The following is a 27,169-nucleotide window of genomic DNA, read 5'->3' as shown; positions in this document are numbered from 1 at the left end:
TAAGGCCACAGGTGCCTTAAGTAGGGTGAGGTGATTGATCCACCAATTAGGTTTAAAAACAAGGTGTTAGTAGTTCAGGGATCCTGCACATGCGCAATGCGACAGGATGGCGGGCGGCCGCAGTTCAGCACAGGTGCTGGCAGGAATGACAGGGAACCACGCACCAGAACAGAGGCACTCACGGTCCAGTGAGTGACACCAGCATTCAGACAAGCTGCAACTGCGCTTAACACACCAGCAGCAAGAGGTAGTGGAAGTTGCAAAAACAGGTTGGATAGAGCAGCTGTGGGACAAGTATTCCAGTTTTGGTTGCACAGTCCTGATTTTGGAGGACAATAAAACGTATGGTTTGGTTGTGTCTGATACCTCAGTGAAGGGCTGAGGAGATGGATGAGTGAAGATGCCAGTAGAAGGCTTGGTGTGAGGCTTGTGTGTATCTGGCAGGAGATCAATGACAAATGACCAGCTGAAGAAAGAAGGGTCTTCTGTCCCTGAAGGGGGAACATGTGACCACAGTGCCTGGCTGAAATTTTCTTTTAGAGGCTGAACTGTCCACTGCTTAGAGAGGGGTCAAGAACTGAATTAGTGCCCTGAATGGGGGCTATGTATTTGTTGCTTTCATTAGGCATGTGGTATTTTGTAAATTTGTTGATAATAAAAACTCATTTATGTTTCAAAAGTATGAGTTTCCTGGGTTATTTATATATTATAGTTTATTTATATAGTGACACTGTTGAACACCTAAACACTTTACCACTCACCAAAGACTTCTACTTTTGATCTATTCCTCTCACAACATATTTAACTATTGCTAATCAAACTATATGCCATACAGATATTACCTGCATTCGCATCTCCATATGTGTCCACACTGAAAATATAGCTAATAACTCCCATTAACATAAAACCACAACAATCTGGGAGACAATCGGAAACTACAGCAAATCATCTATTCCCATCTACTTAAACTGTCATTTAGGTGAGTGCAAAACTGTGTACAGTCATGGCCAAAAGTTTTGAGTGAAACAAATATTATTTTTCACAAAGTCTGCTGCCTCAGTTTTTATGATGTCAATTTGCATATACTCCAGAATATCATGAAGAGTGATCGGATGAATTGCAATTAATTTCAAGGTCACTCTTTGCCATGACAATGAACTTTATCCCAAAAACAACACTCCCACTGCATTTCATCCCTGCCACAAAAGGACCATCTGACATCAATGGGTAAATGTATCAAGCTAAGAGTTTTCCGGCGGGTTTGAAAAGTGGAGATGTTGCCTATAGCAACCAATCAGTTTCTAGCTGTCATTTTGTAGAATGTACTAAATAAATGATAGCTAGAATCTGATTGGTTTTTCAAACTCGCCAAAAAACTCTCAGCTTGATACATTTACCCCCAGGTCAGTGATTCACTTATTAACACAGGTGAGAGTGTTGACGAGGACAAGGCTGGAGATCACTCTGTCATGCTGATTGAGATAGAATAACAGACTGGAAGCTTTAAAAGGAGGGTGGTGCATGAAATCATTATTCTTTCTCTGTTAACCATGGTTACCTGCAAGGAAACACATATGCAGTCAACATTGCTTTGCACAAAAGGGGCTTCACAGGCAAGGATATTGCTGCTAGTAAGACTGCACCTAATTTAACAATTTATCAGATCATCAAGAACTTCATGCAGAGAGGTTCAATAGTTGTGAAGAAGGCTTCAGGGCGCCCAATAACATCCAGCAAGCACTAGGACCGTCTCCTAAAGTTGATTTCATCTGTGGAATTGGGGCACCACCAGTGAAGAGCTTGCTCAGGAATGGCAGCAGCAGGTGTGCGTGCATCTGCATGCACAGTGAGGCGAAGACTTTTGGAGGATGGCCTGGTGTCAAGAAGGCCAGCAAAGAAGCCACCTCTCTTCAGGGAAAAACATCAGGAACAGACTGATAATCTGCAAAAGGTACAGCGATTTGACTGCTGAGGACTAGGGTAAAGTAATTTTCTCTGAATCCCCTTTCAGATTGTTTGGGGCATCTGGAAAAAACGCTTGTCTGGAGAAGGAAAGGTGATCGCTACCATCAGTCCTGTGTCATGCCAACAGTAAAGCATCTTGAGACCATTCATGTCTGGGGTTGCTTCTTAGCCAAGCGAGTGGGCTCACTCACAATTATGCCCAATAAGACAGCCAAGAGTAAAGAATGGTACCAAAATATCCTCCAAGAGCAACTTCTCCCAACCATCCAAGAACAGTTTGGTGATGAACAATGCCTTTTCCAGCATGATGGAGCAGCTTGCCATAAGGCAAAAGTAAAAGTTAAGTGGCTCGGGGATCAAAACATCGAAATATTGGGTCCATGGCCAGGAAACTCCCCGGACCTTAATCCCATTGAGAACTTGTGGTCAATCCTCAAGAAGTGGGTGGACAAACAAAAACCCACAAATTCTGACAAACTCCAAGCATTGATTAGGCAAGAATGGGTCATCAGTCTGTATGTGGCACATAAGTTGATTGACAGCATGCCAGGGCGAAATGCAGAGGTCTTCAAAATGAAGGGTCAACACTGCAAATATTGACTCTTTGCATAAACTTAATGTAATTGTCAATAAAAGCCTTTGACAGTTATGAAATGCTTGTAATTTAACTTCTGACAAAAAGGTCTAAAAACACTGAAGCAGCAAACTTTGTGAAAACCAATACTTGTGTCATTCTTAAAACTTTTGGCTGTGACTGTATGTATGTCATCTGCAGCCATTTCACTAACTGTGACTCTTTACATTACACTGCGCTATATCGTTTCAAGTATCTACATCTATTCTGCCCTTTACATCGTAATTATATTTACACTGCTGTTCTATTTAATTACCAGTACTATAAAAAAAACTTTTGAAACTGCTTAAAGAATTTATATGGGATATTATATTTTTACTGGTCAACAATCTCCTTCATCTCCCATTTGTTATCTATATATATCAAGACCGCCACCTGGTGGATATTATTTGTTATATTGCAAATGAAAAATTTGTTCACCTTGACGTGACAATCTCCATAATGTAATTTTTGCTGAGTAACACTCTCACTGTCCCGAGCTAGATGGGATTTATCTGATTTTTGTTTTTTTTTGTGAAACACTTGCTTATCTTTTCTTTCGCCTATAATGGATAAATTTGTTATTGCTTCTAGATCTGACAAACCACTACATAATGAAAGATAGATAAAAACGTAGACGAGCTACTGTCCTGTCCAGCAGGGTGTATATGATAAAGACCTGAGTGATGCTTCAATGTCTACAGATGCTAACTCTCACACCCCTCCCCAATCCTCCTCTGGGCTGTTGGTGGACACATCCTCCTTCCCTCTCTATCAAGCTGTTGTACAAGCAATCAAAGAAACCATGAAACCATGGATGCCACAACAAGTGAACAAATTCACTGCGGCAATACAGGAACTTAAAGACTAGGGGCCTGATTCATTAAGGATCTTAACCATACTTGCCAACATTTCATTTTTTTTTTCCGGGAGCTGCTAGTAGGAGGTAGGCGTGTAGGGGGCGGGCCCCCGAAAAACACTTTAGCCCCGCCTCCGTTACGTAATGACGCAAATTGCGTCATTTTACAGTGGGGGCGGGGCCAAACGCTGCAATTCCCGGTGAATTGCGGCGTTTGAACCGTATTCTGCCCACTTCTGGGCAGATCAGGGGGATTGCCACACTTTCTCGGGAGTCCGGGAGACTCACGCAAAATGCGGGAGTCTCCCGGACGTTCCGGGAGAGTTGGCAAGTATGATCTTAACTTAAGAAACTTCTTATTTAAGTCTCCTCGACAAAACCATGTTACAATGCAAGGGGTGCCAATTAGTATTCTGTTTTGCACATAAGTTAAATACTGACTGTTTTTTCATGTAGCACACAAATATCAACTTTAAATTTCAGTGTACAAATAAGCTATCAAGTAATTGTGTGCTACATGAAAAAACAGTCAGTATGTGAACTTATAACTTATGTGAAAAACAGAATACTAATTTGCACCCCTTGCATTGTAACATGGTTTTGTCCAGGAGACATAAATAAGAAGTTTCTTAAGTTAAGATCATTAATGAATCAGGCCCCAGATATCACAAACTACTAATAACTACTACTAATAGTGAAGAAATTATGCATGAAATTGAATGTCAAAAGACTCACTGCCTCTATAGTTAAAACCCAGAAACAAATATTAAACAGGCTAGATGACTTGGAAAACAGTTCCTGGAGGAATAACCTCCACCTAGTAGGCCTACTGGAAACTGTTAAAGGGTCAGCCTTGTTATCCTTTCTTTGTAAAGATATACCCTAAATTCTAGGAGTTCCCAAAGAGATACCCACAATTGATATTGAATATGCGCACAGATTGTGTCCACCGAGGGAAAGTTTGAAAGATCGTTCCCGACAATCATCTTTTAAGTGCCACAATTATATGCTTAAAACAGCCCTCAGGACTGCATCTAAAAACCTAAGGCCTGATTCATTAAGGATCTTAAATTAAGAGGTTTCTTATTTAAGTCTCCTGGACAAAACCATGTTACAATTCAAGGGGTGCAAATGAGTTTTCTGTTTTGCACATAAGTTAAATACTGACTGTTTTTTCATGTAGCACACAAATATCAACTTTACATTTCAGTGTACAAATAAGCTATCAAGTATTTGTGTGCTACAGGAAAAAACAGACAGTATTTAACTTATGTGCAAAACAGAATACTAATTTGCACCCTTGCATTGTAACATGGTTTTGTCCAGGAGACTTAAATAAGAAACTTCTTAATCTAAGATCCTTAATGAATCAGGCCCCTAGGCTCTACCTTTTACTTTTTCAAAACTATTCAAAGTCACTAGAGCAAGTAAATAATTCTCACCAATCTGTGCTGCTTTGATGGAAGGAAGAAATTTGCCATTTTATACCCAACTCGCTTGAGAATCTTAGATGAATTCTGATTTTATTTGAAACATATTTGCTTGTTATATTTATATATTCATGGTACTCCTATCAGGCTAGAGGCCACCTTGACATACAAGGCTTCTATGGCTACTAACACAGCTGTTACTTTATGATGTTACATTACTTTGTTCCATATATTAGTATTTAAAGTTTTCTAACATACTTAGTGTTTCTTAATTCATGTTGCCAATAGTTCTATAATATTTTTACCCATCACATTTTATTTGTTTTAGTCATCAGGTACTTATCCCTTAACTTTTTCCACGATTTTGCTTTTTTTGGTTATTGAATATTCACTTAAAATTCTCCTTAGACTGAGAGAGCGGATTATCTCTCCTCCCTTTTTCAATGTTTTACACCAATATACACAAAGTTTTGATCCACCCAAATAAACTCGAGAACCTAATCTCTATAATAATCTACCCCTATCCTGTATGTCTTATATTTCCCTAATGTTTGTCATTTTCTTTGGTGGTAGGTCTCACTATTCCTTAAAATCATTGAAACCAGATGTCACCTTATTGTCCTTAAAAGATAGAGCGGATGGGGGAAAAAGAAGACATAATACGTACATTTGAATATTAATATATGCTATTCTATACAAAGATTTTGTCATTAGTTATGAATAACATTTACTTTATAATTTAATAGATGAATGCTTTAAAATTTTGTTCTTGGAACATTAGAGGTTAACTCGCCTATTAAATGGAAGAAAATCATTACTAAAAAAAACCCAAAGCAGATGTTACTCTACTCCAGGAAACGCATTAAACTGATATGGTACATGACAAACTATCAATACTAAAACAAAAGGTTATTGCATATGCATCTTATACCAGCAAATCCAGAGGTGTGGTATTTCTAATACGGAAGGGTCTACATGTTGACCCTCACCATAAGATAGCTGACAATGAAGTACGCTATATTATAACTATAGCTTATACTAAATACATTATGTGCAATTTACATACCCCAAATGTTAACTCTAAAAAATTTTTTTTACACCTAATCAACAAACTTTATACCTATTTGGATTACCAACTCATACTTGGAGGAGATTTTAATATGGTTGCATCTAGCCACTTAGGTAGAACAGGCCCATCCTCACGTCTAAAGTCCCACAACCAAATTAGTATATAATATATTAAAAATCAGGTGGGATTGTTGGATATATGGAGAATCAAACATCCAACTGATCTAGAATATACTTGTCTGTCGGCATCACATAATACTTGTCCTGCATTGACTATTTCCTGATTTCCGAACAACTCGCTACTAGAACTTTAGCATCTGGTATTGAACCAATAGGATTATCAGACTATGCATTGATTTGGGTTAAGATAGAGAGCCAGGACCCATCAGGTAATCATAAACAATGACATTTTCAGAAAATGCTACAAATGTCATGGGATAATTATGTATATAACAATCAGCAGCACACTAATGATATATTGACATATTGGCAAACTGCCAAAAGCAGTTTTTGGAGGAGATATTGTCTTTTATCTATTATTTGGCAATAAATCAGATAGGCTACTCTCCAACATATTGAATGGGACTAAAATACACACCACTATCCCATCTCTGCCAGCGCACGATGGCACACTTAAACATAAGGGGGCAGAGATCATAGAGATTCTGAGGGCCGTTTACACTTTTCTTTATACTCAAAATCCAATTGATACAGATTTACATGACTCCTTTTGGAAATCGATTTCTCTACCCAAACTGACGGAAATGTAAGCTGACTCTTTAGTCGCTCCCATTTCTACTGATTAAGTCCTTTCAGCAGTTAAGAATTTTAAATCTTTTAATTCCCCGGACCGATATGGGCTTGGAGGATTTTATAGAAATCCATGCTAACATAGAATCGTTGCTCCACTAAAGGACTTATTTAATGTGATCCTGTTGGATAATAAGATCCCTGCACATTTCAATAATGCCATAATTAAAGTTCTCCCCAAGCCGGGAAGTAACCCAATGCTCCAGGGATCTTATAGGCTTATTTCTCTATTTCACCTGGATTACAAACTTTTTACAAAGATAATGGCAGAACGGCTGATGGCATTGCTGCCAAGGCTAATACATAGAGATCAGACAAGATTTATATGGGGATGACATTCAGTGACGAACGTCAGAAAGGTGCTTTGGAGGTGTCTGAAACAGATGATCCCACCCTTTTAATTATCACTAGATGCTGAAAAAACATTTGATCTTGTGACATGAGATAATCTGTTTGGGACCCTCCTTAGATTTGTCTTTCCTGATAGATACTGTATATTAATACTCTGAAAACTTTATATCAATCCTGTACCACGCAAGTTTTGACAAACCAGTTTTATTTCCATCCATTTGTAGTAGAAAGAGGCACCAGACAGGGATGCCCGCTATCCCCACTGCTGATTGCGTTAGCCTTAGAACCCCTGGCAGTGGCGTTCAGAGCTAATTACGAATATCGCGGCAATCGACTTCAGGGATGTGAGACTAAGTTGGTGCTCCTCACAGACAACATGTTGCTTATGGTCTCTGAGCCCAGTAGATCCATCTCCGCCATTATGCATACTATTCATGGGTATAGTTCCTTTTGCAGGTTACAAAATCAATTTTGACTAATCCGAACTGATGTGCGCTATCGGGAATCCCCGTTGTTATACGTTACTCAGAACTCATTTCCCAGTTCACAATATCTCCCACTAAAATCAAATATTTAGGAATTTACATCCCAGCTAAATTGCAAAATCTCTATTCCATTAACTATCCACCTATCATCAAAAAAATATCTTTGCTCCTGCTCAATTGGCATAATCTTCCATTGTCCCTCCTTGGCTGCAATGATGCCATTAAAAGCGCAATTTTTCCAAAGCTGTCCTACCCACTTCAAATGCTCCCGATAGGCTTGCTTAAATCCGATTTACATGCTTGTACCACAATATTCTCTAAATTCATCTGACAGGCCAAGAAGCCTCGTATAGCCAGACATAAATTAATCCTTGGAAAGATCCAAGGGGGCATTGGGTTACCGGATATACTTTTCTTTACACGGACTGCTCGATTCCGTTATGTGGACTGACGCTACTACGGCGAACATTTTACAAACCAAGCTCTGGGAAGTGCTTTATTTCACCCATACTCCCCAGCGGCTTTACTACACTCACCAAAATCCCTGATACCTCCACAACTTCATATAAGGCCTGGACTCACATTAATAAGCAATACAACAGAGATTTCAAATATACTAGATTCCTTCCAGTCTGGGGTAATCTGGCATTTCCACCTAGTCTGGAAAATACCAATTTCTTGGTGTGACAGAAGAATGATATAATGGCAATCAAAGATCTATATGATCCGGGAGGCAAACTCTATACTTTCCAACAATTGAGGGAAAACACTGGTATCCCAAACACACAACTTTACATGTGCCTTCAACTTCAACATTACATCACCTCAGTTCAGCTGCCGATAGCCACACCTGAGACCCCTGATGGTCTAGATGCCCTACTCACCTTTTTAAAGTCTTTGCCTCATAGAATTCTATACCTATATGCAGATCTCCTTCATGTAAAACCTACAACCACCAGGAGACAAGCTTTGGAGGCTTGGCAATATGATATCCTGAGCGTGGCTGACTCAGACACCTTAATGCATTACTTGATTCCACTTGGAAATCTCTGACTTCAGCTTGTCTTGAGGAGGTCCACTTAAAAACGATTCACAGGGCGTACATTCCTCAGGTCAGACCTCGCTTTACTTTAGAAGGGGAAATGGGGCTATGCCCAAAATGTTAAACGCAAATACCGGATTGGTCACATCATTTTTGGGAATGCAGGAAAATAAAAAAGTTTTGGAATAAAGTTACAGATTTCATTAATCATAGTTTCAGAATACACGTGACTGCATCTAGAGAACCAATCCTCCCCGCTAATTTTGATGCCTGGAAGGATGCTTTACCCTCCCCTGAGTTGCTTCCTGCCCTGACAATGATGGTCACTGCAGCCAAACAGCTGATCCTAAGATAATGGACATCCTCGGTTCCTCCAACATTAGGCGCACTTCAGACAATAATATTAGATATTATTGTTATTATTTAGACAGGAAAGCTATGCTCCCTGATATTAAAAAGTCAGGATACGGCTCAATAAAAAGTGGGGATTATACATTGAATCCTTTTCAACAGAATATTTTCAAAATGTTTGAATTTACCACATGGTGTCTTCTTAGAAAGTTGAGCTGAGACTAGAAGAGTCCTGCCCTTCGGATTGCTGACCACTGGTGATTTCTGGGGGTATATTTGGCAAACCGTGGGTTTAAAACAGTGTAGTTGTTGCCTATAGTAACCAATCAGATTCTAGTTATCATTTATTTAGTACATTCTACAAAATGACAGCTAGAATTTGATTGGTTGATATAGGCAACATCTCCACTCTTCAGACCCGCAGTTTAGTAAATATACCCACTGATCTTTAGCAGACGTACTTTATTTCCCTGTTGTGGGTGTTTCCACCACTACACTCTCAACCTCATTGGAATAACCTGGCCCTACCCTGATGTAAACAGCTACAATTCATTTACTATCCCCTGTTTATATCCCCTTATCCCCTATTACCCCATTGGACTATATATATTTAACCAAATGTTATTCTGATAATTTAAGCTGATAATATCATTTGTACTGTGATGCCTTAATTTATGGAACTGTTTATATGCTTAATGTCCTAATTGTTGTTGTTTTCTATTCTTTAAAACCAATAAAGAGATTTTCAAATAAACTAAATGATGAGGTATAGCAGGTTAGGTGCAGGGGTTGATCAGGGTGTATTGGGACCAGTGTGATGTCTGGCTGAGGTTAATTTAATGGATGTGGTATTGAATGAAATAAAAGTCAAATGAACAAATGTGAAGCATTTTATATTTGTGACCCTCTGGCATGAATGTCATGGAAACTGAGGGCTAGATTTACTAAGAATTGAGTTTGGTGGCGATTTTAAACCTCCACACATCGCTGGCGGTTTAGTTGTCCAAACCGCCACATTTACTATAGGGCAGTTTGAATCTGCGATTTAAAATGGATGACGATGTGTGGCGGAGTGAAAAACTAAACCGCTGGTGATTTTGTCCAACCCCCCTGCGGTTTGGTTAAAGCCGCCATCAAATCTGCCATCCAAAAGACAGGACAGGATAGTTTTAATGCCTGGTTCTGGATGACTTGATAGCTCAAACATGCTGTTTGAGCTATTTTTCCCCTCAGAACATAAGAGCATTATTGATATTTCAATTATTTGGGCAATCATTATTTATTGATTAATGGGCAAAATTAATTTAATATTAACTTATGGGGGATTTTTTCCCCCCATTATATTAAAGGGACAAAATTATTATATTATTTGGGCACTATGTAATGCCAAATTGTGCAACATAAATAATTATATCCACCCTTAACAATCAGTTAAAATTATTATATATTCACATTTCTCCATAATATAATGCTATAATTGTGTCCTCTTAAAAAATAAAAAATAAATTCCCTTTAATATTAATATTAATTTTGCCCATTAATCAATAAATAATTGCCCAAATAATTTAAATGTCAATGGTGCTTTCTCTTATGCTCCGAATGGCAAAATAGCTGAAACAACATGCAGTTTGATAAATTTTGTCACTCATAACCACCTCTTTTATTTGGCCATTTGGATGGCGGTTTTGCTGCTGTTTGCAAACCCCAGCTTAGTAAATCCGGCGGTTTGTATATTAATCATGGTTAAAATCAGTATAGCGATTTAAAAATTGGTGGCTTTGAAAAATGTCAATTTAATGGCGGTTTGGGCTATAGTAAATCCTGCGATTTTAACACGTCGAAAACCAGCAGCTTCAACAAATCGCCCTTTAGTAAATTTAGCCTTTAGTGTTATTATTTTTTACTAGTGATGTCAGACATGTATAAACAGCTGTAAAAGATAGTTATTTTTATAAAAGTATTCACATCGCTCATGTAATATAATGACATATTATCTTCTAATTCGTACATTTTTACTTTTTCTCACTATTTATATTGCACGTTTTCAATATAAAAATCTATCTTTATTCTATATTCAGGAAAACCCTTTGATAATTTGACCATCATTAACACTGCTGTAGCCAATATAATAGTGTCCATACTACTCGGTCATAGATATAAATATGATGATCCAACCATACTGAGGCTCATGAGAGTAAATAATGAAAATTCCAATATTCTGGAAAGTCCTATGGTCATGGTAAGTATTCTCACTCTGTAAGATGGATTTTAAAGATGTCCAATGTATTTTTCTTCAAATCATATTTCTCCAAATGGATAATACACTATGTGGACAAAAGTATTTAGGCACACCTGTTAATTATTGAGTTGAGGTGTTTCAATCAGACCTGCTGCCAGAGGTGTATAAAATCAAGCACCTAGTCATGCAGTCTCCATTTACAAACATTTGTGGTACAAAATGGGTCGTTCTGAAGAGCTCAGTGACTTCAAGCGTGGTACTGTGATAGGATGCCACATTTGCAATAAAACAGTTTGTGAAATTTCATCCTTGCTGGACATTCCATGGTCAACTGTAGGTGATATTTTTAGAAATTGAAAGCATTTAATCACAGAGCAGGTTCAACGACTGCTAAGGCGCATGGTGCGTAAAAGTCATCAACCCTCTGCTGATTCCATAGCTGAAGAGTTGCGATTTTCCACTGGCATTAATGTAAGCACAAAGCTGTGCGGTGAGAGCTTAATGGACTGGGTTTCCATGGCCGAGCAGCTGCATGCAAGCCTCACATCACCAAGACCAATGCCAAGCGTTGGATGTAGTGGTGTAAAGCACACCGACACTGGACTGTTGAGCAGTGGAAATGTGTTCTGCGGAGTGACGAATCACGCTTCTCTGTTTGACAGTCAGATGGGCAAGTCTGGGTTTGGCGTATCCTGGAAGAACGTTATCTGCCTGACTACATTATGCCAAATGTGAAGTCTGGTGGAGGAGGGATAATGGTATGGGGCTATTTTTCAGGGTTTGGATTAGGCTCCTGATCTCCAGTGAAGGGCAATATTAATGCTTCAGCATACCAAGTCATTTTGGACAATGCTATGCTTCCAACTTTGTGGCAACAGTTTTAGGGAAGGCCAACATGACTGTGCCCCAGTGCACAAAGTAAGGACTACAAAGACATTGTTTGAGTTTAGTGTGTAAGAATTTTACTGGCCTGCACAAAGCCCTGACCTCAATCCGATCGAACACCTTTGGGATGAACTGGAACAGAGATTGCGAGCCAGGCCTTCTCGTCCAACATCAGTGCCTGACCTCACAAATGGTCTTCAGAATGAATGGGCACAAATTCCCACAGAGACACTCTACCATCTTGTGAAAAGCCTTCCAAGAATAGTGGAAGCTGTTATTGCTGCAAAAGGGGGACCATCTCCATATCAAAGTATATGTATTTGAATACAATGTCCCTACAGTCCCTGTTGGTGTAATAGTCAAGCGTCCAAATACCTTTGTCCATATAGTGTATATCATCTACAAATATTTTGATTTATATTTTGCTGCTTTATAGCTGAAAACATATAAACTTGATCTCTGCAACACAACAGGTTAATTGTTTGCATAGTGCAACAATATTGTTACAACTAAGTAAAAAAGAGAAGTTTCATTGTAACGAATAGAGGCATGAGAGGTCGATCATCTGTTTTCAAAGTTTATATAATTTATGCCAGCTAACAAGTAATTAGGCTATGATTTAGTTGAATATTTGGTTATTCTTCAACATAAGGCAAGTTAATAATATAAATGACATCTTATCAATGGAGAGATATGGTTAAAGACTGTGTGAACATTTCTTTTAAGTTGACATATATGCCTAGGAGATGTGAGGTCCACTTCACCAGTGGGTTGGGTATGAATACAAGTTCAGAAGGTAGAGACAATTAAAATATTGACATAAAATGTGCACAGGGTTATAAAGTCAACAGTCAAAATGTTGACATAAATCACTAGATTTAAAATGGAAATACATGAAAAAAGTGAAATGAAGTACAAAAAAAACTTGGTACCCCCTGCAACAAACAGATTAACCAACTCTGGTGCTGGTACTAGCAAAATTAGAGCAGCAGGGAAAATAAGCGTGGGGGTCCCCCGATTTTATTATTACCAAGTCCTGGGTGTGCCACCAGCCCAGACTGGCAAAGTCTATAGAAGGGAAACCTGCAGTTTGGGGTCACTAGGGAGATCGGGTCTGCAAAAAAATTGTAATATATAATTATTTTCTTCATTACTAGATAAAAGCTGTCTTCATTCCCTGTTTAAAATCGCATCATGCAGCAATTCTAAAAATGTTTTCAGTAGTATATTGGTTTTTCTCAGATCCAGTGCTCAGAGACCACTAACTAACCGAATGCTCTCAGTATATCCCTGCTTGTAGACAGCCAGTGATGCATACAAAAGAAGCCTGGTCTTTTAGACAATGAATGATTCCAGCACTTGTCCCATGTAAATGCAGCAGAGCGAGCCACATAAAACCCAGCCACTTCCATAATTTTGTATGTGAATTGGGTGCAGTTAGAATCAATCTGTGTAAACTTTGTGCATGGCAACAGGTATCGAGTCACATTAAAATGGCCAAGCTCCATCTTTCATCTTTGTATATCTTACTAGACAAAATGTTAGTACAATAATAATACTAATAATGAATCAATGTGTGTAAACACCTGGATTAATAAATCGTCATTATGAACTGTTATATATTAAAGAGAGGGTATAATGAAAATGTGTACTTTCAGGTGTCTGAAAGTCAGGTTTAAAAATTATAATTTTTTTTAGGATATGATAGCATCCACTGAATAAAGCTTAAATATTTATATCTTATATAAATAGATTTACATTAAATGCACTTCATTTGATTTGTCTAATTTCTTTTTTCTAAATATTAAAGTTTAATTTTTACATTTTAGCCATATCACCATTTCGTATTCCACATAATCAATGTTTAAATTGATATTTTTTTAAATTTTCATTTTAAGTTGTACAATAGTTATCCCTCGGTGATAGGCTGGCTGCCTGGGAGTCACAGAACATTTTTAAAAAACAGAAATGAAATGCAGGAATTTATAAGAGAGACCTTTACAAAACAAAAGAAAGAACTGGACATAAATGATCAGAAGAATGTTATTGAGTCATTCCTTGCTAAGCAACAAGAGGTATGTATTGAATTTAGGTGCATGGGCGGTTTTGATTGCATTTTCTGTAATTAAGACATATGAACACAAGTAAAGGTAGAATTCGGTTAAATTAGTGAAGCAGTCATTTTTTTTTATGCCTGTGACGATTATGTATTGCACCTAATCACTGTTTGAATATTCAGGTAAGAGTAGCAATGTATATATTGTATGTAACTTTAAAATGTAATGTCAGTGTGCTTTGCTGACTGACATAAGGGACCTGTACAAATGACAAGAGTCTTTTTGAAAGTAACCAGGCCCAGGGACAGATAGCATTTCTGGGGATTTACAGAAGATGTGTAAAACAAATGGGCCAGCCAGGCAGAACCAGCAGAGGTGAGAAGTCCTGCCATTTGAAATTCCAGACCTATCTCAGGACATCGTTACCTTATTACTAAAAGCCCTGTATCCAGGGTCGGACTGGCCCAGCGGACTACCAGTCAAACCACCGGTAGGCCCAGATACCGTACGGCCACACCCCCTATCACCAGTGGGCGGTGCTTACCTGAAGGCCCCTCACGTCGTCCCCGCTGCGTCCCCGCTGCTCAATTGCGATCACAGCTGCGATCGCAATTGAAAGATGACTGGCTGTCACTGACAGCCAGTCATCCTTCACATGTGATCGCAGCTTGCGATCATGTGACCCGCCCCCTCACCCTGTCAGCTGATGTTCCCGCGCCGCTGAAGGGAGAAGAGCAGAGAGGCTGCAGCTATCAACTTTTGGGTGAGTAATAATGAGTTGTTTATATTGTTTGTGCTATATATATATATATATATATATATATATATATATATATACATACATATATAGTTAGTGTGTGTGTATATAGCTCAATCAAACACAGAGTACATTTAGACAAGATATGTGGGAGGAAGAGCAGAATCACAGCTGTTACTGCAAATCTAAAAGCACAGCCCATGGGATGCTCTATAAATGGAAATCGGTTTACAATTGAGCTGATAATCTGTCCCAGACTTTGTGAAAAATGTTCTATATTTGAGCAAGGCAATACCATATGTTCTTTTATACAACTGACTTTCATAAGAAAAGTTGTTTACATTCTTCACTATGTGGTACTGATTACATTGTAACTGCTGCATACTGGAACATTATGCAAATGTACTGTGATTTGTATGTATAAAGTATTGCTGGTAGAGTCACTAAGCAATGTCCCGGCTTTTAAAGTGACAACCTCTCAACACAGTGGAATGAGGATATTTGCAAGTACTTTCCAACACACAGAGATTCTCATATACTTGTTAACAAGTTACAGTGAATAATTTGCAGTTGTAGCAAAGGTTCCACACATACAGCAAATCAATATGCATAATAACAGAGCCGTTAAGCATTTTAATGGAACCCTTTTTCTATATAACAACATATTAGCAACCAACTATATCGTTTTTCCATTTGTTATGTTAGGATATGTTAGCATATGTGGGAAATGGATGTATTAAACGTAAATACTAATAATTTATTGCTGGGGCTGTTTGGAGGGAGGGTAATAGGTTTATTTATTAAATGGGAATACTATTAATTTAATGTTGGGTTTGGTTGGAGGGAAATAGATCTATTCATCAAATGTGAGCACTATTACTTTAATGTTGAGGCTTGAGAGAGGCCTAATTATTAAATGTGGGTGCTGTTTATTTAATGGCAAGGATGGTTGACGTTTCTAAATGTACCCATTATTTTTTCCAAATAGGGCCCTCAACATTACAGGATCCAGACAAGCCGCAACTAAAGAAACCAGCAGCCACAGGTGGTAAAAGTGACAACAACAGGTAGGACAGTCTGTCAAATGATCTGAGTCTAGTGCAGGCTTGGCTAACCTGTGGTACTCCAGGTGTTGTGAGACTATAAGTCCCAGCATACCCTTCCAGCAATAAGCTGCTATATATTGGCAAAGCATGCTGGGGCTTGTAGTTTCACAACACCTGGAGTGCCACAGGTTAGCCAATCCTGCTCTAGTGGGACAATCGTGATTTTTAGTGACTATTGTGCCCAATCTAAGGGGCAGGCCAAGACTGTATTCTTTATACACACACTGCATTCTTTATATACTGCACTAAGGTGCTAGCTGTCCTTCGTGGACTGACCACTCCCCCTCTAGTGTCTGGTCCCGCCTCTATGATGGCTGACCACACCCCCTTTGGTGGGCCCCTAGTGTTGCATTCCCCGGTGGGCCATTCATGCCCCAGTCCGACACTGCCTGTATCATTTTGGGAATCAATCTGCCCTGACATTGAGCAGTGTGAGAAGTTAAAATCAGTAATATTGTTCATTTCTCTGAGTAGACCTATGTATCTAGGTTTAAATGTGCCATCTTTCACAAAGTGTATTCCTCTCATGTCAAGTCTTAAACTAGTAAGTTAGTGACTCTCTATTTAAATCCAGAAAACTATTTGTGCAACTTATTTTGTATGTCTTGTTGTTATCTGTTTTGTATTTACACCTTGGAAACATTTTTTGTATTAAACATATTAGCATAGTCTCCATGATTCTTTGAACTTACGAAGCCAAGTGAGTCTACTGCTACATGTGTATATGATTTAAGTGTGTAATATTAATAAGAGGTTTTGGTGAATGCAAGGACTCAATAGTAAATCCTTCCTGGTGGCAGAAAGGGTGTATTCATTGTTAAGTGAACAAGGTAACTTCAGTCATGGCCAGCTGTTTCAGATTGCTGTATCTGAGACAGGAAAGGCGTTTGTGACAAACTGGTTGGCAGCTTAATGGGATTGTTAATAAGTTCTTTATAATTAAAAAGAAAAACAAGTGAATTAGTAGTGTTTGATTCTAGAGAAAGTCAGCATCCTGACACTGACCCCCGTGTTTTGACTTTTGGTTTTGGGTCTGGATTACCTTCGGGTTTTGGTTTTGGTATTGCCAAAACCACCCTTGCGTGTTTTGGTTTTGGTTTTGTTTTGCTTTTTTTGACAAAATGCCACTTGTTGGGCGAAACTCATATAATTTAGTTATTGTTTTGTACCTACATTATTATTAACCTCAATAACACTAATTTCCAGTCAATTGTTAGCACCTCACAGGTCACAATATGATTTTCATATACTTTTGCCCAAAAGACTGTGCCATAGCTCACCCCAAAATAGTTGCCAGTGTTCAGTGTTTCAACAGAAGTAATCGGCCTTGAATTTAGTTTTCAAAGTCACATTGTATTGTGCCATAGCATTATTAATAGGCCTGTCAGTGTTCTTTAAAGTGTAGTGACATTGTGCTGTGCCATCGATATGGATTCACATCAGTTGAGAACAGACCAGGAGCACCAAGTAGCTGCTGGCACCAGTCCTGATGATAGGAGTGCCTGTACGTCATCTGCTAAAACCTATGTTAAAGACTGAGGGTGCATATTATTTTTAAAGTGAGGGAAACCAAAATGTGTAAAAACACAATTTTCCTTGGTAAATTAAAAAACACCTGTAATCAAGGCAAAGTTAAATGGGGTAGGGACTGATGTGAGCTAACATAACTTATAACTATATCTTATAACTGTCTACATAACTAACATAACTTATAATGGTTTCTGCTTAGTTCTCATCTGCTCTGTACAGCGCAGCACAATTACTGGCGCTAGATAATTAGCTGTTGCTGATGAGGATGATGACAGGGACGTGCAGGAGATGCTGTATGTGGCTGGAAAAATGTCTGTACTTTACCGCCATTTTCCAACAGCATTTAGGAGATTGTAGCAGCATGTACCCAAGTATGTCACATTTTTCCGAAGTAGGCTACTCTGTGTATCAGCGGCTTCACTAAGAGGCATACAGTCGACAATCAGTTACAAAAAGTAAGGGATGTCATTGCAATATAGCTAATCCTGCTTGGACTCTACTGAGGATATGTGATTTCTGATAACGACACCAATATTGTTAGAGCATTGCAGCGGGGGGGGGGGGGATTCCATCACATTTCTTGTTTTGCTCACACAATCAACTTGGTGTTACAGAACTTTTAAAAAATGACAATGACATGCAGGAGATGCTGTTTGTGTCCCGAAAAATGTAGGGTCATTTTCGAGATTCTGCAACAGCATGTAGGAGAATGCAGCAGCTGCAAGAAGACTAGCATTTGAGGGGAATGTACCTTAGTCCAGCGAAGTAGTCATCTGTGAAGAGAGTGCAGACACGGTTAGCTTGAGTCAAGTGATTGCCTTAGTTATACTTTTTGAGAAGCAGCTAGATAAATTTTATGGATGAAATAAAAGTAAGCAAATCTGCTAACTATATTGTAATTCTAGATCTAGGACTTAATCCGCTTCGCCAGTCCAAGAGCTATCAACATTTTGTAATGACGTCTACTCCTTCAGTTTCTCTGGCAACTGCTTCTCGGAAAAAACTTAGCTTTCCCAAGACACCCAGTGGTGATGCAGATGAGTCAGCACAACATTTTGACATTTGCTCTGCTGTAAAAGAATTGCCCAAAAATCGTGACAGCTCTGCCATAAAATGAACTACACATTCCATGAGGAAGGCCATTATCAACAATTACATCAAAGTACACAAACTTCTATGATGGTGGATTCCAGCAGGTATGAATTAGTATTGTTTGAGGAAGATGTACACAATGATGAGGGTGAATATGATTACAGTGTATGTTGCAGCAGGTTCTGAAATCTAGCTAAGAGAAGGGAGCTACCTGATGGTGGTATGCCTGGCAATATTTTTGGTAGAATGGCATGTTGGCAATTTTATGTTTTCCGACAGTAAACTTTCACCTTTTTTAGAGAGGTTTTTTTCTTTAAAAATGTACAAGCTTTTTATTTACATTTTTGTTTCCCTGACTTAAAACCATTATGCACTTCAACATAGACTTTAGCACATGAGTTAGAGGGATTAGTATCATCATGACTGAGGCTGGATAGTGATACCAACAATGTCACCTCCTGTTTCTGTATGAGTTATGGCACAATACAATGTCACGGAGACTTGAAGAACACTGACAGCCTTATAATTATAATTTCTGTTTCAGCACTGAACCCTGCCACCTCTCCTGTTTCTGAGTGAGATATGGTACAATAAAATGTAACTGCAGATTTAGACCAAGCCAGGCAAGCCTATAATTTCTATTTCAACAATTACAATTAGCAATGGAGCAGTGGCGCTCTTCTCTTTGGGTGTTACCTATATAATGTAGTAGAATATGACGGCAAATTCTACAGACAAGCCTGCTTGTCTTCCTCTTCATCAATGACGCTTAGTAATTGAGCACTCGTCTTTGTGTGTATATTAGACACTACACTTATTAGTGCAAATTAAGAAAAAAAGGCTGCAAAGACTTGTAGATTAATAAAAATGATCAAAGCAGCTCTTTTATAAGGGTGTATATGAGACCCCAAACACTTTGTAGTGCAAATTTAGAAAAATACAGTGCTATATTCGGAACTCAGCACTCAGGAAATACAACTTTTTTATAAGGGTGTATACGAGACCCCAAACACTTCGTAGTGCAAATTCAAAAAAATACCCACCCTCCTATTTCTACTCTATCACTTTGCCTGCTCTATACTGTGACCTAACTCTTCTCTGTCCGTCTCTCAAATGGCGGTAGATCGCCGTGGAAGAGGGTATTTATTGATTCCAAAACTCGCGTGATCAGAGATCTGACGACGTCACGATGACTTTTTGCTTCATTTTGAAATCCGAATAGGCGCGAGAGTACTGAGCCGACTCAACTCGGTACTCGGAACCCCAAAGTTCGGTTGGGTTTGATTTCAAGGAAACAGAGCCCGCCCATCTCTAATCCTAACTGACCAGAGATTACGCTCAAGACTTGCAAAATTTTAAAAGACATACCACGCAAATAGTTTGTGTTCCGCCCTTCTTGTTTTCTTTTCTATTTTTTATTTGGTGGAAGTGTGAGGTCCAGTATGGCCACTGACTATAAACAGATGAAAAAGGATGATCTTTTGGCCTTGTGTGTCGACAGAGGAACTGTCGACCCTGGCAGGAACCAAGAGCAACTGATTCAAGCACTCGTGGAGGCTGATCAGAATCTAAGTGTCGGAGGAGGCGGTGAAGAATGCATCTCTGCTTCAGAACAGCAGTCAGCACTGGAAATTACCACCAATACCTCCGTAGAATCAAGTTGGAAGTCTACCCTGGACAGCTGCCTTCACACTTCTCTCAAACACATGAAGAATGCTGACTCTGCAACATGATTGCGGCTGATCAAGCAACTCCATGAGGCTGCAGAATGCTGCTTCAGAGAGGGATGCTGCAGAGGGAAAATCTGATTCAAACACCAGCTGGAGCTAGCTAGGGTCAGCAGCTTGTCGGAAGACCAAGACCTGGGTAGAAAAAAACCCAGGCACAACCATTTCCCTTTGTTGAAAAAAGACGGTGAACTTCATACTTTCCTGAGGTAATTTGAAAGCACTTGTCAACAGTTCGTGCTAGACCCTTGTGAGTGGGCCATCTATTTAACCCCTGGACTGAGAGGGAAAGCTTTGGGGGCATTTGCAGACCTTCCCCAGGAACTGGCGCAATTAATAAAGCCGTGTTACATTGTTTCAACATATCCCCTGAGGCTTACTGGCAAAAATTCAGAGACTTGAAAAACAGTCTATCTGATACCAGGCAATAATCAACCATGATGCATCAATGGATTGAGTTATTACAGGTACTGGACTATCATAAACTAAAAGTTCTCAAGCTCCAGGAGCAGCTCATCGCACTGTGCCCAGTTGAGTTGAAAGAATGGGTTGGGTTTCGTGACCCTAAGACATCATAAGAGGATGCCAGCCTGGCCAACTGTCAGACGCCGTCCCTGCGCCTCCACGCTAAGCAGGGACGGACGTCTGACTCTCTCTGAGCGCCCCGTTGCTAGGCAACGGAGACGCATCTTCCGCGGCGGTCTGCGCATGCGCGCCCGTCGCCATGACAACGGGACGTGCTGCTGAAGCTTCCTGTCGGCGGCCAGCTGTCTGACCGCCGAATCACTGCCCACCAATGAGAAGGAAGGACTTCCTATATATATCCTGCTCTGACATCACTAGGATGCCAGAGCAACTAGTTATCTAGCCTCCAGCGTTCCAACTACACCTATCTGTATGCTATCTATTGTTTCCTGTTACTGACCCGGCTTCCTGACCTCGCCTTTGGATTTCCCTGTGTCCTGCTTTGTTACCTCGGTTTGACCCTGGCCTGCTGACTACCCTCTGCCTTCTGATTTGGTACCTTATCTGCCCGCTTGGTTCTGACTCGGCCTGTACGTCTATGGATTTGCCCTTACCTCGCAAGTAGCTATCTGGGAGGGCCACGACCTGCACGTCGCTCGCCGCGAAGTCCAAACTCCCTTGCGGGGGTCCCTGGTGAATACCGGCGGCGTGTTAGACTCCGCGCCTCCTGGTGTAGCTGAGCCTATACTTGCAGGTACTAAAGTCACCTCTGTGACACCAACAAGTACACTGTTAACATGGCTCCTGTGACAAAGAAGAGTTGGGGAGCGCCAAACTTCCCACAACCTGGAGGATCATCCCTGAGTTCCACTTCAACCAAACCAGCTGTTGCTGCAGCTTTTGGGAGGGTGGAAGGAAAACCTGTTTTGGCAACTGGCCGTAGGAGTTTAACGTGTGATGAAGTGTGGCACACCAGTGTCAATTGCCCCAAAAATAAGAAAACACCACCTTCTCCTGTGGGAGGCCTGACAGGGAAGCCAGTGCCGGCCATCCTGTGTGCAGGAGGACCCCAAGAACGCCCCAGATACAATCTGCAAGCGGTTAAGGTAGGACACCTTGTCGCACTTGGGTTGTTAGACTCTGGCGCAGAACTGACCCTTGTACACCCAGCACTAGAGGGCCCAGAGAACATTATTTCTGGGTAGACTATTGCAGTGTGATAATGGGGGTGACTACACTCCACAGTACCCCTAGCCAGAGTGTACATAGATTGGGGATCTGGCAGAGAAATAAGAGACATTGGGGTACTAGACAACAATCTGCCTGCCATGGTACTGTTGGGGACTGATCTGGGAAGGATGCATGCTGTTTATATAAATGAAAGTGATGCCATTTCTGATGCACTGGTGAAAACTAACCCTACTATTTCCCAGATGGGCCCTTTTGACCAGCATAACTTGAGTACAAAAATATGTACTTCATGGGCTGTTGAGAATACTCATGCAGATTTACAGGTACCTGTGATGCAGGTGGACGGGTTATGTGCCAATGTATCTGTAGGTAATGCTCTTGTTGGATAGACTAATCCTATAAATCCCCTGGGTTGTGAATTTGATCTACACAAAATGTGTGAGTTTGTGCCTAAATGTGATACCATGTCTGCAAATGTTTTAGGTGGTCTGTCAAATTTACATGTGCCCAGTTCTGAAGTTTACTAAAAGTGTGAAAATGTATCCAATGTCTTAGCAGTAGTGACCTGGGGATGCAGCACAGAGGAGCTGTCCATTAACCCTTGCAAGTGTGGGAGGAAGCTCACTAGGAACTAATTCCCCTCCAACCCTCTCCATCCCTGCAGAAGCTGCAGACTCAAACAGTGACCTGAGTAAGGACAGCTCCCTGCTGTGTGCAACACTGACCAGTTCAGAAGTGACACTTTCAAAGCAGAACAACACACAGATCCCAGTCTATCAACAGTGAGGAGGGAGTGTCAGTCAGTCCTATCTTGAAGGTGAACAAGAAAAAAATGTTTGGGAAAATGGCCTTTTGTAAATAGGGAAAAATGTGACATGTAAGCGTCTAGATGTAACTGCTGACAGACAGCTAGTTGTACCACAGACCTATAGGGAAGGGTTGCTGAAAGTGACCCATGAGATTCTCCTAGCAGGACATTTGGGTGTTGCCAGAATCAAAGCTTGTTTGGTACACAATTTTTACTGGCCCGGCATGGTGACTGACATAGCCAAGTACTGTTGCTCATGCCATGTGTACCAGGTGGTTGGGAAGTCTGATGATGTGGGGTGGGCTCCTCTCATTCCCCTGCCCATCCTATCAGAACCCTTTGAATGGGTTGCTGTGGATATTGTGGGTCCACTATCCATTCCCAGTAGCTCATGAAGAGAGTACTTTTTTTTTATGCATATTTGAGGTAGGACAAAAGTTCCTGGTTCTGATCCCTATATGACAGAACAAGTTGTAGGCTGCCTGAGAGGGCCCTTAACGTATAAGACTATAAAGTAGTTGTATACACAACGCCCAGGTTCTATGGGTTGTTAGCAGGTGTGTAATTACCAGGGTAGCATCTGTTGGGGACACCTGTGCTGCTCCGGTGCCTTCTCTCTTCTGTCATCTCAGATGCTTTGCATGTAAACGGACCTTCTGGTGCTCCATGCTAAATGCTGCTGAAGAGAAGGGAACTGTTATATGATCCCTTACTTTCTGAGCAGGAAGTGTGCAGAGCAGTGCCTAATAAAGATGCTCTTGTAATTAAAGTGGGCAGAAGGGAGGAGTTTCCCTCCCTACAAATCTTGAAGACCCTTTCAAAATTGGCTATGGCAAAAGTAAGACATTCGTGGGCTGGGGCAGAGTTGAACTAAGTTGCGTCACAAATCATATGCACAATTTGCGTTAATCAAAAAAAGCCACAATTATTACCAAATGGCAAATGGCAAGTTTCTTAAGATGTGTGCTGGTCAGCAACAATAGCATGAAGTCCTGTAGGCAGGAGTGGGAAGTGGTAATCAGTTTGGTAGAGAGATAGCAGAGCAGAGGTGGTGGGAAGGAGTGTGGCTAGAAGTGAGTTTGGAGATGTAGGGGAAGGGGGATTGACTGAGGGCTTTGTTGGTGAGGGTGAATTAAATTTTAATTCTGTACTGTATGGATCCAATGTAAGAAATGACGGAGAGGGACTGGAGAGCAGTGGGAGAGAAAAATATGTAAAGCAGCATTGAGGATAGATTGTGCCTGGTTTGCTCCTGGCATACATCACATACACTTAACATCCCAGGTTTTTAACCATCTATTTTATTTGTAACAAACACATTTGCAATAAGGTATCAATAATACTCCTAAAACATCTCTAGTACAACATAAACAGCTCCCTGTGTGAATAATATGTGGCCTATCAATGATGAAATCACAATTAGCGTAAGTGCAGCATTCGAAAGCAGTTAATCACAAGAAGTTTGTTAGTGCTGGGGACATCATTTATTTGCGTTTGCCCCTGACCTCCTACCAATAATAGATCTTTCTTAGACTCATATGAATCTTTGTCCCAGTCTGTGTTGTGTTTGTAATTACGCGCAGGGCCGCCAAGAGGGGAGGTGGATACTAATTTCCCAGGCATGCCAGGGGGCCCGGTCCGGGCTTTCACTGCCAACGTTTTTTGTTTTTTTTTATTATTTGTCTTTTTAAAACTACATTTTATTTTCTTTTGTGTTTTTTAATTTATTTATTTTTGTAGGGGGTGGCGGTGGTGGTGTTTGTGGCTCTGCCCCGTTTGTCAGTCTGGGTAGCAGGGTAGTTACAAAAAAACAAGAAAAAAACCCCATATACTCACGTGATCACTGCGCCGGCATCCCACTTCCCTCCTCCCTGCTTCATTCACACTGAATGTCGGGCATGACATCATCAAGTCATGCCCGTCATTCAGTGAGGAGCAGTGCAGGAGGACCCAGACAGAAGCAAGAAGAGAGAAGACAGAAGAAAAGAAAAAAGATGAAAGAAGCCAATACAATGGTAATTAAAGGAATGTAGGCAAGGGGAGGAAAACAGAAAGCATAGTGTGAGAAAAAAAAGGGGGGGGGGAGAGAAAAAAGGGGGGAGAAACAGCATGGCACAGTGTGATTGAAAAGGGGGTGGAAGCAGCTTGGCACAGTGTGAAAAAGAGGGCACAGTGTGATCATAAGTGATGATGAATTGGCACAATAATGTCTGTGTGATGGCACAGGGGCCTTGTGGCAATGTAGTGAGTGTGAGGTAGATGGTGGCTAATTAATGGGTGCTGTTTTATTTGTGGGGCAATGGTGGGGCAATTTAATAGAGGGGACTATTAATATAAGATGGGGTGGTTTGGGGGCTATTGAATGTGGGGGTGAGTTTAAGGAGAATGAGGTCTCTTTATTAAATGTGACTATGAATTATTTAATGGTAGTGATGGTTGCGGGAAATAGGTATATTTATGAAATGCAAATACTATGAATTTATTGCTGGGGCTATTTGCAGGGAGGGAAATAGTTTAATTTATTAAATGGGAATACTATTAAGTTAATGTTGGGGCTTGAAGAAGGCATAATTATTACTCGTGAGTGCTATTGATTGAACGCCGGGGCTGGTTGTAATTTTCTTGGCAAACCCATTTTTTTCCAAATAGGGCCCCCAACATTCCAGGATCCAGACAAGCCACAACTAAAGAATCCAGCAGCCACAGGTGGTGAAATTGACAAGAACAGGTAGGAGAGAGCAAGACAGTCTGTGAAATTTTGTGATTCTAGTGGGACAATCCCAATTTTTGGTGACTGTTCTGCCCAATGTAAGGGGCAGGGTAAGATTGTTAACTCTTTATATACACACTGCCTTGTTTATATACTACACTATGGTGATAGATGCCCTGACAGTCAGGAGTGCAAAATAATGCAGGGTTTTTTTTCTGTAGGAGGGTGGCCTAGCATTTTTCACCTACTAGCTACGCCCCAATGATGCATAGCGACACCACCAGTCGTATGAACACACCCACAGCCAATTTTGCCATGCTCATGTATAAGGGGGGCCCCAAGAAGTTGTTGTACCGGGGCCCTGAATTCTCTTGGCAGTCCTAATTACGTGTACATGCCCTTATTGTACATGGCTCACGTTCTAACACCCCCTGCCCTGCCTATCCAGGCGCAAGTAAGCGTAAGTAGCACAAGCATGCAAATCTGCATGATCTCATAATTATGAGTCCACTTTTCTGGACATGCACAGAGTGCTTTCATGCAAGATACACTATACATATTGGCACAGTGCACACTCTGCATCAGCCTCTTAGCGTTAAGGCTTCTAATTCATCAGCAGCAGCAGCTATTTATTTAGCATCACTAATTCTGCAGCTCTGTACAGAGAACGAACTCCATCAGTCCCTGCCCCATTGGAGCTTACAGTTTAAATTTCCTAAGATATACACACACACAGATCGAGAGAGACTAAGGTCAATTTATAGTAGCCAATTAACCTACTAGTATGTTTTTGGAGTGTGGGAGCACCCAGAAGAAATCCACGGAAGCACAGGGAGAACATACAAACTCTACACAGATAAAGCATGGTCAGGATTCTAATTAATCTAGAACAATTGAAACATATATAATAGAGCTCTATAAGATTCTAGACAGTTTAAGACTTGGTTGGACTGAACTTGCAGCAAGGCATGCATTTGAAGCAAGTGCCTGGATAGCAGTATTTCACGTGATATGAGACAGGCCTGATGACTTCTCAGAGGGCCCCTAAGGGATATGAATTTCACATGTGCCTTCCTAGTGACCATGCAAGGCATGGACACTTAAGACTTAAGTATCTTGATCAGTGCCCAAAATTGATTAGTCCATATTACTGAAGGCTGATTGTAGAGCTATCAGTGCTAAGCTAGACAAGACGGGAGACATAACGAGCCTCACTCTTCCACTACATGGTGGGAGAAAGTAAAATGGTTAGGTAAGTTAAATGCACTCTGCTGATATGCAGATTTTACATAATTGGAAACTGTAGGTATGCAGCCCTTGGCTTCACAACCCCACCCCATCTTCTAAATGCACTTCGTTTACACAGAACATTATATAGCCTTGCAAAGTTTTACTAATGTTGTGCAGCATGCAGTTGCATTGGGATTGAATGTGTTTGGCCTGTTTGGGGGTACAAGGTCATTTGTGAACTTATGAGCCTATCTGATAGACTATTGTCCAATTTTTACGCCATTGCATCATGCTACAACATTGTACATGTGCAACTGTCTTAAGTCAGAGGAGATATTTTGTGGGTCAGCCATCCAATACAATTTTGGCCAAATAATTAGTATAACCCTGAAAGCTTT

General features: G+C 40.5%; 1 protein-coding gene across 1 annotated transcript in view; it reads left to right on the top strand.

Annotated features, from left to right (window-relative positions):
• The window catches only part of LOC142143444 (cytochrome P450 2K1-like), a 74,635-nt gene that overhangs the window by 33,145 nt on the left and 14,321 nt on the right, over positions 1-27,169 (top strand). The window contains exons 5-6 of the mRNA XM_075201293.1: positions 11,053-11,213; positions 13,997-14,173. Of these exons, the coding sequence (XP_075057394.1) occupies positions 11,053-11,213; positions 13,997-14,173 (338 nt within the window). The remainder of the gene's footprint in view (positions 1-11,052; positions 11,214-13,996; positions 14,174-27,169) is intronic.

Source organism: Mixophyes fleayi, chromosome 3 (assembly GCF_038048845.1).
Source record: "Mixophyes fleayi isolate aMixFle1 chromosome 3, aMixFle1.hap1, whole genome shotgun sequence".
NCBI classification, from domain to species: domain Eukaryota; kingdom Metazoa; phylum Chordata; class Amphibia; order Anura; family Limnodynastidae; genus Mixophyes; species Mixophyes fleayi.
This window is presented reverse-complemented; position numbering and strand designations above follow the sequence as displayed.